Source organism: Convolutriloba macropyga, chromosome 12 (assembly GCF_964194025.1).
Source record: "Convolutriloba macropyga chromosome 12, txConMacr16.3, whole genome shotgun sequence".
In the NCBI taxonomy this organism is placed as follows: Eukaryota; Metazoa; Xenacoelomorpha; order Acoela; family Convolutidae; genus Convolutriloba; species Convolutriloba macropyga.
Genome location: NC_134479.1, coordinates 11,191,411 through 11,206,728, shown reverse-complemented (window position 1 = coordinate 11,206,728; position 15,318 = coordinate 11,191,411). Strand labels below are relative to the sequence as shown.

The 15,318-nt window shown below is 36.5% G+C and overlaps 2 protein-coding genes across 2 annotated transcripts in view; one reads left to right on the top strand and one right to left on the bottom strand.

Annotated features, from left to right (window-relative positions):
• LOC142351165 (uncharacterized) overlaps positions 1-3,659 on the top strand; it is a 102,773-nt gene extending 99,114 nt beyond the window's left edge. Inside the window, exons 14-15 of the mRNA XM_075403280.1 lie at positions 2,632-2,828; positions 3,049-3,659. Coding sequence (XP_075259395.1) covers positions 2,632-2,828; positions 3,049-3,408 — 557 coding nt within the window. The 3' untranslated portion in view covers positions 3,409-3,659. The remainder of the gene's footprint in view (positions 1-2,631; positions 2,829-3,048) is intronic.
• A 3,946-nt stretch (positions 3,660-7,605) lies between these two features.
• LOC142351077 (chloride channel protein 2-like) overlaps positions 7,606-15,318 on the bottom strand; it is an 80,917-nt gene continuing 73,204 nt past the window's right edge. Inside the window, exons 13-14 of the mRNA XM_075403164.1 lie at positions 8,712-8,884; positions 7,606-8,264 (exon numbers count right to left, since the gene is read on the bottom strand). Of these exons, the coding sequence (XP_075259279.1) occupies positions 7,980-8,264; positions 8,712-8,884 (458 nt within the window). The 3' untranslated portion in view covers positions 7,606-7,979. The remainder of the gene's footprint in view (positions 8,265-8,711; positions 8,885-15,318) is intronic.

The window sequence follows — 15,318 nt, the reverse complement described above, 5'->3', positions numbered from 1 at the left end:
ATTAGATGAAATTCTCTGCTGATTCTGATTACCCATTTCCATGTTGACTGCAATGTTGAGTGCCCTCTCCGGTTCAACTGTATCCCGTAGAAGCTCCCGCTGAATGTCATCATCCAACATGTTCGTGATGAAAATGTCCCTGATTATTGCTTCTTCACGGCTTTCAAAGTCGCAATTTTCAGCCAATTCTTTCAAGATGCTGTAGAATTAATCTACAGTTTCACCCTTCTTCTGCTTCCGAGAGAAGAACACGTATCGATCAATTGTGATATTTCTTGGGCGGATAAATGCTATCTCCATCATTTCCCAGAGTTTGAGGGTAGTCAAATCGTAAACATTATCGTGTGGAAATTTTTGTGTCAATAGACGTCTTCCTTCAGTACCAATACTTAGGTACAACAGAGATACGCATTTTTGGTCGCACAAATTCCATGGAGGTTCCCCGCATAGTATTCCCGCTTCTGTTATCTTTTGACATTTTAGTTCCCATTGCAACTTCAACTGATTGTTTCTAATTCGACGCTCTCTCTCCGCTTCTTCAAATGTATCTTCAATTGGCATCTCGTACTTCGGTTCCACTGGCAATCGGACTGTCGTTGGCTTGGGTTGTAGCAGTGTGTCTATAGTGATATTCTCTCGAGCGAGAATCGCTAGTTTTACTTGAATTCTCCATTTCTCCCATCTGATTGGAGGGTCTGAAGTTGGTCGTTCCTAAAATGGCTCTATCAAGACCGGTGTTTTTCTAGATTCGCGAGCTGACTGCGCCATGTTGTACAGATTTACAATCTGTAGGAATGAGCTGATTCGCGGCGCCGATTAGCTTATTCTACAGCGGCTATTTAGTGGTTATTTCGTGGTGCGAGTCAACGCTATTATTTGCTGCTTGTGGATTGAATATTCTGGATACAGAATTTAGGCAGATTTGGCGTAGGCAAATTATTTATAGGGTATTTCGCTTAGCGAAATATTCTAAACTTTTTACACGTCTAAATTAAGACTTTGGCGGATCAGATTCTAGTTCAAGAGAGAGTCAACTAATTTGAATTGCGAAAATGAAGAGAATGAATTTTGATAAAATTAACAAAACTGATTAACAATTTGTTCATAAGATTACATTTCTAAATGCGGCAACTTACAATCACGAGACAATGTGAACAGACAAAAGATCATGCACAGGATGTAAACAAATTTACAAGTATGAAAACACAAGATTCGATATTCAAAACTAGAACTAAATGAATGAACAAAATAAAGGTAGATGAAATGAACTAAATTAAATTAAACATAAAATTAACCAATTTAGCTACACCAAACAATAGACCCAAACTGAAAATGTACTAATATACCACAACATATAACAAATTTGCGCTAAAAACATAAAACATGCTTCTTGAATCGCGTGTATTTACATCCTGAACTAATTATTTTGAGAAACTCCTATTTTATCTAATAGAACTCTTGCGCTTTTGATTGATCTAATAGAAAAATTGCGCTTTTTGTTGTCCCAGATAGTTTTCAGAAAGCAACCAATGTTCAATTTAGAAGCTCATTTTTATTGTTTTCCCCTCTATATGGTAAAAAAAAATCGAATTAGTCCTCAAATTATTGTACGAAAATTGTCTGAGCACGTTTCAGGGCAATGATTTTTGAGATTATTAGTAGTTTTAGCTGAAAAATCTTCTTTAGTGCCTGTTTTTACGGAAAAGAAAAACTATCAGAAAAATGTGTTGAAAATTCAGTTGAAAATTAAAAATCAATTCCAAAATTATCAAACAAACGGATTCAACCACTCTTTCTTGTCGCAATAAAGCTAAAGTATAAAGATTAAAGCGATAAAATTTATTATTATTTGAGCACATATTAGTTTATTTTTGCAAAAAGAAACAGTTCTGCAAAAATTAACAGGAAGTGAACAAAAATAGTGAAAATTACTAGTTAATTAAAAATTCAAATCCCGATAACTCCTCGTCAAAAACTAATTTTGAAAAACTTAATTTTATTACATATCCTACGCTTGACTGACTTCCTTAAGACGCCACTCACAACTCATTGCAATAAAAATGTCGATCGGCCAAATTAGATAAAACAGAGTTAAGCATATAGTTCATCTCCCACAAATTGGTGCCGGAAAAACACGTTTGCTATTACAATCAGATGTTGCAAAAAATCCCTTTGCAATGTACACTAAAAAGCTGAATTAAAATGAAACACTAGACAAACTTTCAGAATATTTTCAATAACACAGTTTACTTACGCTAAAAATATGGTAAACTAATGCTTCAGGTTTAACATAACCTGTAACCAAGGTGCAAATTTTTCTTAAACTGAAATTACTGAATCTAGAAAAGCAAAGCTTGACACCTCAATCAAATTGATCTTCAAAATCCTGTGACTAAAAGCATATTAAGGGGAATGAGAAAATGGATCTAGAGAAATCCTTCAAACCAAATTACGGTAAGATCACTGACTATTGTAATAACACAAAAATTGATCACAGGATTCGTATGAATATATTTTCCTGCCAAGAAAAACTATTTCCTTATGAGGAATAACGGCGAAATCTTTTTCCTCACTTTTCTCACAGGGGAATTACATCTTTAGTTACTTCTCATTCACAATTGTTGTTAATAGGTCGCGGTGCAAGTGCAATAAACAACAATAACAACAACAATGCTGGAGTGGGAGCTGTTCCCGCTTTCGACCAAACATTCAAGCCAGTGGGGATTCTGAAGAGGGTGACTCAGCCTCGACTGTTTAGGGCACAGACTAAAGAGTTTTCCAACAACGGGGGAGGGGCAGAAAATGAAGCACACGGGAACAAAATGCAGGTTAGAATAAAAAAATATTCCAGACAGCAAAGTTGGGTACGATTTTTTTATCGCCGTATATTTGTCGTATAAAAAACCTCAACAAGAACAATAAGCGGTTCAACTTTTGACTTTTTACGTGTATTTCGAATGACTTAATGTAGGGTTACATTTGGAGAATCAATTACTCTTGTTTCAATTTCACTTAACTGATTTTTTTAAAAGAAAGTTGCTTTTTCAGAGCATGAACGGTCGACCCTATGAAAACTCGGCCTCACCAGCCGGAACACTGAAACGCAATTCGGCTGCAACGGCAGGCGGCGGTTCGAACCCCACCTCGGCCGCGGGTAATCGGGCGAATACTGCAAACCCAACCAGCAATATTTACAAATGGACAGGAAATAACAACACAAGCAACAATCAACAAACAAAAACAAAAGCCGGCAGCATTAACTCTGCGGCGGCAAATTCTGGAGATCACAACAACAGCTCAAACTCGCCAACTTTACCCTCAATAAATTCGCCCAAAACTGTCAGCGGGCCCGTGAGACCAATACAGATTACAACCGGGTCAGATCGGCCCAAAACTAGCAGTGTTTAACAAACTGACCTTTGACTCAAACACGTTGAACAAGATCGTTCTACAGTACTGAAAACTTATTAGACGATTTTTGGGCAGTGGAATATTAAAACCCGTAATTTTTGCTGATATTAGGCTGAAAATGTACAAAATGAGCAGTTATTGAGCTATTATCACAAAACACTGATTTCTGGGAATTTCCATTGAAAACGCGCTTATTGAAAATAGCAATTTTTGAGCATTCAGAGACAAATTAATTGAAAATAATTTTACCAATTTTCAGAACAAATCAGAAAAATGGCGAGGATATTCGGAAAAAACCTCAGCGTTTGTTACCTAAGATGTTCCTTAAAAGAGGTTTGATCTTTTTGATCTATCATCAGCAGTGATTACTTGCAGGTAACATTCAGGTGCAATAAAAATTGCCCTAATAGCTTAATTCTGATTTTTCAAACAAGACATTTAGCGCCCAAATCTTATTTGCATTTTACCATTTTTAGTCCTACCTGATACAACATAACACAACTGACTAGCATCGGGCGAATTGCTCTCAAACAACTCGCGAGTTTGAGTTAAGTGAGCTCATCTTCATTGTTTGTGGTCCAGGGTAGAAAAAGTGGCAAGGAAATTGGAGGAGCGGGGGGGGTCCCCCAATACAGGTCCTTCACATCATGAGTTAAAATAACTACTCAGCATTTCCTGTGAGTCGCGTACTTAAGGCTTCAGGCTCTTACAGAACTGCTCAGCAACTTCGCTGTCATCGAACGGTTTCTTCTGTTTCTCGTTAAAAAATAACAAAAATATCGCGATACAAAAAAATCTGAAACGAGATCGATAGTACAAATATTTCCAAAAAAGTCCAACAGGACTAGTGTAATTGCTAAAACCTGGGATCGAGAGTAATTAATTGGAGTTTTTAGTTAAGAACTATGCAAACGTACAGTGGAAGGCAATATTTGCATTCAGACGAAGATGGTGTTAACATAAAAAGTTATTAGTGAGAAGTCATTCAGAAAATTTGTACTTTTTCAGCTTTGCTCTGTGAACAAATAAAAAAAGAAAACATAACCGACTAACGTCGGGCGAATTGCTCTCAAACGACCGGCGGGCGGTTTTCAGCACCTAGCCACTGTTTAGTGAGGTTAGCTTTCGCTTGATTGAAGAGGCGTGAGGCTAGGGTAATAGACGATATTATCACGCCACATAAGAGCCGCTGAAGTCAACAAAAGAGTTAAGGAGAGACAGAGAGAGAGTGCGAGGTAAAACATGAGCGAGAAAGAGAAGGAAAGAAACGCCAACCAACACACACACACAGAGAAAGAGAGAGAGCTAGAAATTTTTTCCATGAGATTCTAGCCTTGTTAGTAACTAAATCATATAAAAAACTGAAAGTGCAAAAATCAGAAGAAAACTTTCCACATTTCACAGTGACGAAAATGTTCAAAGAACATTTTTTGCCTCTGGATTTTTGTCATGTAACCCATCTGCAAGACTTAAAAAGCTTCGTTGGCCAGTATTAATCGTTAAACTCAAAAAAGGACTCAAAAACTGCAAATAAAATGACAAAAATTTCAAAAAAAAAATTGAAAAAATCATAAGTTTTATTAAAAAATCGACAAACTTTGTGATATTAAAAAGTTCAAAACTATTCTATCGCAATAAAAATTGTTCAGTAACCTATTATCAAAGCCTATAGGAGGTTTCTTGGGGCTGGAAGAACTTAGATAATGACAAATTTTGAAAAATTTGAAAAAAAAAATCAAGTTTTATCCAACAATTGCTAAAAATCGTGATGTTCAAATGTTGAAAAACATTCTATTACCACTGGAAACTATGCAGCAACGTATTATCAAACCCTTCAGGAGGTTGTCTGAACCCTGAGGCTGAAAAATCTTGAATAATGAAAAAATATGTCAAAAAATTTTTAAAAATATAGCAACTTTTGTCAAAAAAATGCTAAAATTCGTGATGTTTAAATCTGGAAAATGATTCCATTACTTCTAGAAACTACATAGTAACCTATTATTAAACCCTCGAGGAAGTTCCTTGGCTCTTGAGGCTGGATAAACCTAAAAAACGACAAAAACTTTCAAAAACATTGAAAAAATTTGCAAAATTTATCAAAAAAATGCAAAAAATTCGCAGTGTTGAAATGTTGAAACTATTCTATTACCACTAGAAACTATTCAATAACCTATTATCAAATCCTAAAGTGGGTTCCTTGACACCTAGGGCTGAAAAAACTTAAAAAACTGACAAAAATTTTCAAAAATCTTGAAAAAAATTGTGAAAATTAGTATAAATTTGCGTTTTTAGCTAGCGGTTGTTCGTCAGTAGCTAGCCACGGGTGGGGGAGGGTGCACGGGGGTGCCGATGGGGGTGGCGACAGTCGGGTGGGGGGGGGCAACAGGGCGGTGGGGGGGCAATAGTGGGGGGGTCAGCAGTGGGGGGGGTCTTTAACCTCTAAGAACCGCTGTTCACACCATAAGTATAAGACTCCAAAACTGTTTGAGCTGAAACAGAGCTAAAAGGCTCTAAGAGCACTTAATGCCCGCTGGGCGCTACCTGTTTATCCCGTTTTTGAGGACGAAAAGTCAAAAGCGTCAGACGAAAATTTGGTCAAGCGAAAAATCGCATAAAAAAAAAGACCGACAGGACTAATATAATTGCTACAAACTTCGTTTGAGAGCAATTAAAAAGGACGTCAGACGACGAAACAAAACACATAGCAGGAAAAGCCCTGAACAGAATCCGAAAAATGGGTTTAATTAATGAACTGCCATATAACATTTTAGATCAACTGCGAACTCACGACATTAAACAAAGTCCATGACCCTATAAAAGCAAACGAACAAGAAAAATCAAAAAAACCATTACAAAATTTCTTTAATGTTTTATTAAGAATCACTAAAAAACAACAACACAGCAGAAAAAAATGACTCCGCATAAACCTAGAACAAGTACACGTTACCACAACATTGTTCGAATGCAGCCAAGGAAAATTTTTGCTTTTTAGACTAAACAATAAGGCTACAACAAAAAAAAGCAGGACTAAAAAGCAAATTTTATGAAAATTAAGTGTCAAAATAATCGAAATGACTGCTATGAACGCAAACGGTTTAGGTTGAGTTAGTTGTACCTATCTTTCATCCGAAACCAATAAAAACTGTCCAACTTTTCTGTCTATTCGGACATTTTTTTTTCAAATAGACAGAAAAACTGTCCAAATTTTCAGTCATAGATCTATTCAGCCAAAGCACTTCAAACATGCACAGAAGATTACACAAATGTAGTCTTAATTGATTTCCAGGGCCCCCTATGGGATTGAGAAAGCAAAAAAAAATTAGTTTTACAAAAATATCAAAAGTCTGCGCTTTATGAATAGGATTTCGCAGTTAGGCACACCCTGTTCGTTATCGAGAGGATACAGGGAATAGTATCATTTAAAAAATCATTGGAACTGTTAATTAAGACCTGCTTGAAATACCAGCAAAAACTGGGCTTTAAGGGTATATCCTGTTTTTATTTTAGATTTCGCTTTTTCGATAGAGACCGTTCTTTTCAGATTGATTTGCTAAGCAAGTGCAGATTAAAAGCACTGAGCAGAATGGAACTAAGCTACAGAATTCAAAATGATGTCGAAAAGGGGGCAATATATTGTACATCTCATCAAATTTGTTCGACGAAGTTAAAAAAAGACCCCCAACAGTAGCCGCATGAGAAGCTGGGGAAGGATATTGTTGAAGATTTTGGCAATGCCATCACACGCTCAATATCATTTTTTCCGACCAAAGATAAGTTTATGTACAAAACTTAGTGAGATAAGTTTGTCATGATCTGATAAACAATCAGCCTATCTGTGATAGATAATAGACTGACATAGCTAACACTTAGGATTCAAATCTCTGATAGATAACGGAGTAAATATTTTGTAACGGACTGAAATAAACTTAAATCCGATTAAATTAGCTGTCAGACGATTTAATGATTCAACAACTTGACGAAAATGATTCAACCCTCTACGCAAGTGCAATTTCATGCGAGTTCAGCAGCCCAATATTGAACAGGACTCAAATAATTGCTGCTAATTTTGAGAACAGTTAATAACACTGAAAATCCAAACCAATCTGACCGGAAAACGCTCGAGAAAGATCGATTTGAACGCAGTTGCAACCTAACTAATGTGAGCAAAATGCGTTACAAATAACGATTACAAAATGCGTTAGAAAAATAAATTACTGAATATTTTGGTCCAAGTAAACGTTAATAATACATAAGACAACTAAAAACGATTAAAATAGAATATTTGACGTAAAGATTGCAAAATAGATGCTCATTCACAAATTCTCATTTGTGCAATTACAGAAACTTCCAGATAGTTTTTCGGATCTATTCTGTTTCGACCTCCAGTTTTTTAATAACAAAATGTGTTATTACAAAGTTATTAAAATGCACATTACAAAGTTGAAAAAAATAGCCGTGCGCCTAGGGGTGCAAAAGTTGTATGACCACTAAGCTGGGGGAGGGTGATGGTGGGGGTGAGGGGGAACAGAATAGATCGTTTTTCTTCAGTTCTCACTGTAATTATTTGGTTATTGATCCTTTTGGTCTTTTAATTGCCTGGGTGATACTCGGATAGAAGTGAACCGTCCTGTTTTGCTCTGAGGTTTCTGATTGGCCGACGAAGGATCGCTGTCGCGGATATTCGTGTCGACTATTAACCCTTGATGTGAGTTTTGAGACGCTGACGAAGCAGCCGAATGAAGATCTTCTCTATTTGTGGTTGTGGAATTTGAGTTTGTGCTATCTGATGACAATTTTGATGCGTTAGAGTTGGATCCTATAACTGGTGGGTGTGAGCCCTGTTGCGGTTTATCCTGTAACAAAACAAAATGCACCTGACTTATCCGCTATTTATGAATAAGTTATTCTTGTTCAAACTACGGACATTTTCCATTCAACAGCTTTTTTTTTAAAAAAAAGACTTTTGAAGAGCAGCTTCGTCTTAAAGTTAAAAAAATCCAAAAAACATTTCAATGAATACCGTGGATTATATTAACGTCGACTAACTGTAGTCGACTAGAGAGTAGATTAAACAACTAAATAACTTGATTAAAAAAATCGAACTTTTCAGATCAGCATAGTAATTGGTATTTCGGGTATTCGAAACATTAGGAATTGCTGCATACGCAAATTACCAGACTTAAAATTGGTTTCAAGAGAACTGTACGAAGAGCTTTGTTCAAATGATCAACGTCAATAGACTGTGAATGAATAGTAGAGATCCGTCCATTCCCCCCACCCCCCATTAAGTTCACACGTACCTGTTGATCTGTTGCAACTTGGTCTGTTTTATCATGATGATTAGGAGATGAGAAAGAGGGTGTGGATGCATCTGAAGAGCCCCCCGTTGGATTCCCTGTTCCTTCTCTTCTCTGTGAACCACTATCTTCACCAGTTCCTCCATTTCCGCCTCCAGTATTGTTGCTCCCATTCCCTAAAAATAATATGAATATAGTCAACAGACCGACGAATAAAACTGCGAAAACAATTGCGTGCCGTAAAGGTTAGATAAAAACATATACAGAAAAGAGTTGACGAAATGATCGAAACCTCTTACAAAACTAACTTAGCCGGCAGATTGCTGGAAAATAGCCGCCGTTGACGCGCTTGATGCCCATCGGGATTGAAACAAAAAAAAAACAGATAAATAGACCGACTTTTTTCTGTTTATTTTTCAGTGTCAAAAAGTGTTCTAATTTGGCTTGCAGTTTCAGTTGGATTCTATAACTATACTCAATTCAGCTTCTTAACTGACAGCTAAAAAAATTAATACCGATATCAGCTAGCAAACACTCTAATGAACTTTAATAGCCTAATTCTCAATGATTTAATGACCGGGCTTTATCGGTTTATCCAGTCTCTTTTGACTTTAATCTTTTGACTTTGAGAGTATTCAAAACGTACGCGTAATTGAATGCGTGAAAGAATTTAAAATCCATTCAGTTGAAACAGTGAGTGAAGTAAGTCAGAAATCAAACGTGAAAATCGTCACTTACGTAAAACGAAAAACATAAACCGACAAATGTCGGAACAATTGCTCTTGAACAACAGGCGAGGCAATTTAATTCAGGGGCTGTAGCCTAGATCAATTTTTCTTCATGGGTGCAAAAAAACCTTTCCCCCGCCAGGATTCGACCCACTGACCTCCCGAACCGTGACCGCAAGCACTTCCAACTGCCCCACTGGAAGTGATAGCAATAGAGATTACTCAAAAATGAAGAACAAAAGCGTGAAAAGTCACTTGAGAAGTTAAAGAATGTTCTAGAAGAAAAGCGCAAAATTGTCAAGCGAAAAATTTGCATAAAAAACGACACACACGTTTACAATAATTGCTATGAACTTCATTCAAGAGCAATTAAACGTGAACAAAAGGTAAAGCGATTTCAAAAACATAGCAGGACAAGTCCTGACGTACAATTCAAAGAATTTTGTTTACTCATTCAGTGACTAAACAAAAGACTAGACCTGGAACGGACTATGAGTGAAATAGGAAAACCAATTCCAAAAAATCAGATCGAAAAATAAAGAGAAAATCAATGTGAAAATGTCGCATGTGCGAGAAAGGGAAGTTCAAACAAAAAAAACTAGGCCTAGAGTGAAATATGAGTGAATTGCAAAAACCTTTAAGAAAAAAATCCCATCCAACAAACGATAAAAAACAGTAAAAATCAAAGCGAAATTGCCGCATGTTAACAAAAAATTCACGCCGCAAAACCACTCGCTTTTTCGCCCCACTTCCTGTTTCGGCATGACCAAAATCACTATTCCAATTTGAATTTAAAAATCATGAAAAAGTGTGAACAGATCTTAAAACAGATCTTTGAATTGTAAAAAGGAGAGCGCCTAAATAATAGCCGTTGAGAGGCTGACTATTAACAAAACCATAGCACAAAGTTGATATTGCCGGCCAAAAGAAGCATTTATCACAAGTAGACAGAAGCCTTCATAACAAGCGAACGTCTCTACCAAGCTGTAATAATTTATTGACATGAAAATATTTTGAAATATTGAATTTATATATCGAAGTGCAGAAGTCAATTTATTGAGAGAGCAAACCATTTATGATAAAAATGACATCTCGCAAATTACCTAAAAACTTGCTAAAGAGAATGAGCAATGGCTTCACGCTTATAAATGCCACTAGTGAGCTGAAGAAGTCGTTAAAAAAGTCTGACGTTTTAGCTTATCGGTGTTTAAAGGTAAAACAAAAAAAAACGTCAGACAAGCAAAATAAAACACGCAGCCGGAAGATTCCGGAAACAAAAACAAAGATTCCCACGGTCTACAAATTAAACAAACCTTAGACTCTCAAAAACCTAACAATTATTTTTGGAATCTGACTGAAGAAAAACAACGTATCATGCGTTACAAAAAGAAAAACAACGTATCATGTGGACAAAATAATCTTAATAATAACTTGGTGCTAAAAAGGATGGGCACATAGTTCAGCTCCAATGATCTTAAACTAGACAGACCTTATGTCCTCACTTGATTTTAGTTACTCTGACTTTAGTCAACCAAACTAGAAATTAAATTTCTGAGTGTGGTAAGACACGCGTAATTCTCTCGTTTGGGTCAAACAAGTGGACATTGAAAAAAAAACCGATAAAAACAAAACTCATCTTTGGTTCGTTGAACCCAAGAGCAACGCATTATAGCCGGGCTCAGCTTACAGATTCCCAGCAGTAATTTAACACCTACAGAGTTTTAAAAATCCGGAGAGTCGATATAACAAACATAGCCGGCAGATTGCCGGAATAGCTGCGAAATAGACTTGCGTGCCGTAAAATACAGATGGAAAAAGATACAGAAGTGAGTTGATAATAGTTATCGCCGCCGCCTATAAAACTTACAAGTTTATTTCAAAGGAGGTTGTTTTTCGGTGCAAAAACATTTTCCCTGTCGCGTCTCGAACCGGCGATCTCCGGATTAACAGCCAGTCGCCTTAACCACTCGGCTGTCGGACCATTCAATATGTTTTCTTACAATCAACTTTGTTTTAGGAACAGATTCTGTTTCTGAATAACCGCAATTTAGGTCACGCAGAAAGCGTGAAATCAAGCGCGAAAAAGCCATTTAAGCAGTGACGAGACAGAATGTTCTAGAACAAATGTAAAACGAAAATGAAGCCTCAGACGACGAAACAAAAAAAAACAAGAGCACCGCAATATAGCTACGCTCAGCTTACAGCTTCGCAGCTATAAAAATATAAAATTTTCTTATTTTTGCAAACCATATGCTTATATGAAACGCCATAAATTACGCAGGATTTTTCGAATAAAGATCGACAAAAATTTTAGTACAAATCATATAAAGAAGTTTTAGATTTTACCAAACTAAGTAGGTCTGTAGAAAACGTGAATACCAAGTAAACAAGCCTGGTTGAAATCACAATTATTAATATTTGACGCATCTTACTAGATCTTTACAGGTCCAATTGCAAAAATTGCTAAATTAACGTGTGTCGTTTTGTCCCGCTGGTAAGAACATCTACTTGAAAACATAGGGTAACTAAATTCACTAAGGTAGGCTTCAAATGACGTCATTAGGGATTATTATATATCACTACAACCACTAAAATTTACAGTAAAAAAATACACAAATAACGGCGGATCTTTCATTTGCCTTTTAGTAGTGAACTACCACCTCTTGAGTTCAGCTGCTGACACTTGTAAACGAGCACGAAGACAAAACGCTCAAGCAAAAATTTTGCCCAAAAAAGACCAACACGTTTACAATAATTGCTTCAGAATTCGTTCGAGAGCAATTCAAAATTCTACTTCTATAAAAACATTGAATTCCCGTTAAGTTATTAACAGCAAACAACTAAATGGGCAGTGTAGGTCAGAGTATTGAAGCTAATTTTATTTTCAAAGCAAATTTCAGAAACCCATTTCTTTAAGCAGTTGAGCTTTATAATAATGAAGCTAGATTGGACACTTGGCGCGAGATCTAATGGTCGCAACAAAAAAACTGAAACAGGAACAATAATAGCCTTGCTACCGCTTATTGCTACCGCTATTAAAGACCAACTGTTTTCACCGAACGCTAAGGCGCAATTTAACACAGAGAAAAATGGGCGTGACTCCTTGAGAGGTTCGAGATATGAACTAGAACTTAAGCAGAGTCACGTAACCATGATTTCATACACGCTCAGGAAGTTATACAATCTGGAACTGCATGTAGGAGTATCAGATATTCTAGAATCTAGAACTGAATAAATCTGGCAATTTGGAACTTGAACTTCCTTGTTTCAACATCACAACATAGCCAAGCGCTTGCCAGAAAATAGCTACTATTTACACCCGCTTTTCAAAGCTGTGATTTGAAACAAAGGTCTTCCCATCTAACCTAAGAGCTTTTAGATTTAATAAGTTGAAACAATGAATGAGGCGTTAAGCATAATTTCTGTAATTCAGAAGTTGTAAACTTGGTAACACGAAAAACGAACAAAGCATAAGACGAGTACAAAAAAGTATAGCGCCCAATTATCAAGCATATCAATACATGGCACACTCATACATGGCAATTATCTCATACATCAATACATGGCACACTATGATCTCACAAGACTTCGTATAGCAAGACTCGAGCTCATTAAGCATGAACGGCACGTGCCAAAAATGTGCAATAGTTCCAGTTTTGGAAAGAATTATTTCGTACTTCCATAGTCAGAACAGCAGCAAAAACTAGATAGCCTTGTTCTTGTTCAAAAAATTCAAAATAAGGCTCAAAAAAGCAATAGCAAATAGGCGCAACGAAAACACATATTTATCATATTAAGGGCACTCAAAAGAAGAAAAACAGAATGCAGAAGTCAAATTTACGCACGTGAAATTAAATTCTCTCAAAATCAAAAATTTACTTACACAATAATGTTTCACTCCTCTTAAAAGTTAGTTTAAAACAAAGAGAGACGCTGCGAACGACTATTAACAAACATAGCCGGTAGATTGCCGGAAAAGCTGCGAAATAGAATTGCGTGCCAAAAGATGCATATAGAAACATACAGAACTGAGTTGGAAAAAGTTATCGCGCCCACCTTAAACACTTTAATTTAAAGGAGTTGTATGATTGAGAACATTTTTGGGTGCAATTTTTGACAACGAAGATGTTCAAACCCCTATCCCCGGCGTAAAAATCGGCAACATTAACCACTCTGCTATCAGGCCCTTGTCACCGTTTATCTTACAGTCGACTTTGTCTTAGCAACAGACATAATTTCTGAATGTGAGCAATTCAAGTAAAGCAAAAAGCAACAAAATCAAGCGTGAATAAATCAGTGAAAAAGTATCACTGAAAAGCGAAAGAATGTTTAAGAAAAATGTAACATAGCTTGCAGATTGCCAGAAAATAGCCGCGATAGCTCCGTAGATATACACTCTCAAAAAGATAGTAAAAAAACAGATCGAAAAGGAAATTTCTTCATTTCATTAACTGCTGATACGCTATATTTTGGTTAGGAATCTGTATAACTTATTGCTGTTTCTGTTAGGTGCTCTTAAATAACCTTCAAAAAGAGTGACACACACTCACTTGCCCTTACTTATTTTAAGTCATTTGAGACCAAAAGCTTTAGCACGCGAATGAACAAAGAACTCGCTCTACTAAGATTGAAAAATGACGTCACGCACGCAACTCAGTTGAAATTGGATGAATAATTAAACAAACATAACCGGCAAATTAACGTAAAATAGTCACCGTTGACCGGTTTGATGCACATTGAGATTGAAAGCGAAAAAGAAAAAATTTAGAGAAATTGACAGAACTTTTCTAAGTGTCAAAGTGTTCTTATCGGTGATTAAATTCTGCATATTCGACTAGATTCTATAATTACACTTAATTCGGCTTTTAAACTGATCGCTATTAAGCATAATGCTAATGCCAGCTAGCAATCGCTTTAATGAAATTTGATAACCTAACCTAATGCATTCTGATCTAATGACCGGGCTTTTTATGTTTATCCCATTTCTTTTGATTTTGCTCTTTTGACTTTTGTTGAAGCAGTGAGTGAAGTAAGTCAGATATCACGCGGGGAAAGTCGTGACTTTTGTAGAAGGAAAAACGGGATCAAAAGGTAAAGCGAATTAAAAAAAAAGGAGAGCGCCTAAATAATAGCAGTTGAGACGCTGACCGCGGCTATTAAAGAGAAAATATGAAGTGATTGTGACATCATGCGGTCGTAACAAAAATCTTGACGACAAAATAAAAACCAAGAGAAGGCCAATTATATCCTCAGCTGGCGCTTTACGACTAATGTCCGATGAATTGCTTCTGAACGACACATCAATACGGCTAACATAATTGCAACAAACTCCGACAGAGGAACTGTAGAGCTTGGAAATTTATTTCGGGTACAAAGAAACGACCCCGCCGGGTGTGGACCCTTCGCCTTTCAGGTTGGCAGTCTGGCATCTAAACTACTCAGCTAAAATTTTAGCAAACACGAACTTTTCAGAATGAGAGCAACTTAGATCACTCAAAAATTAAAAACATAAGTGAGAAAAAACCACTCAAAAAGTCAAATGTTACTTCGCAAAAAAAGACCAACGCATTTACAACAATAGTTTCGAACTTCGTTCGACGGCAATTAAAAAACATACCCCGCAGATTGCCGAGAAATAGCCGCCGTTGATTCCCATAACTCTATTGGGATTGAAAGAAAAGAAATTCTCAACAAAAATTGATTTTTCTATAAAAACATTTTTAAGTGCGATTTATTTTGATGCCATTTCGTAATTGAACATACTCCTGTCTCTCAGTGAGAGGCTACAGGGTCTAGTATCAGTACAAATAAGCATTATAGATAGTAACTAAAACCTATGAGAACAAAGTTCAAGTACCGGGCATCTAAAAATGGGCTCTATG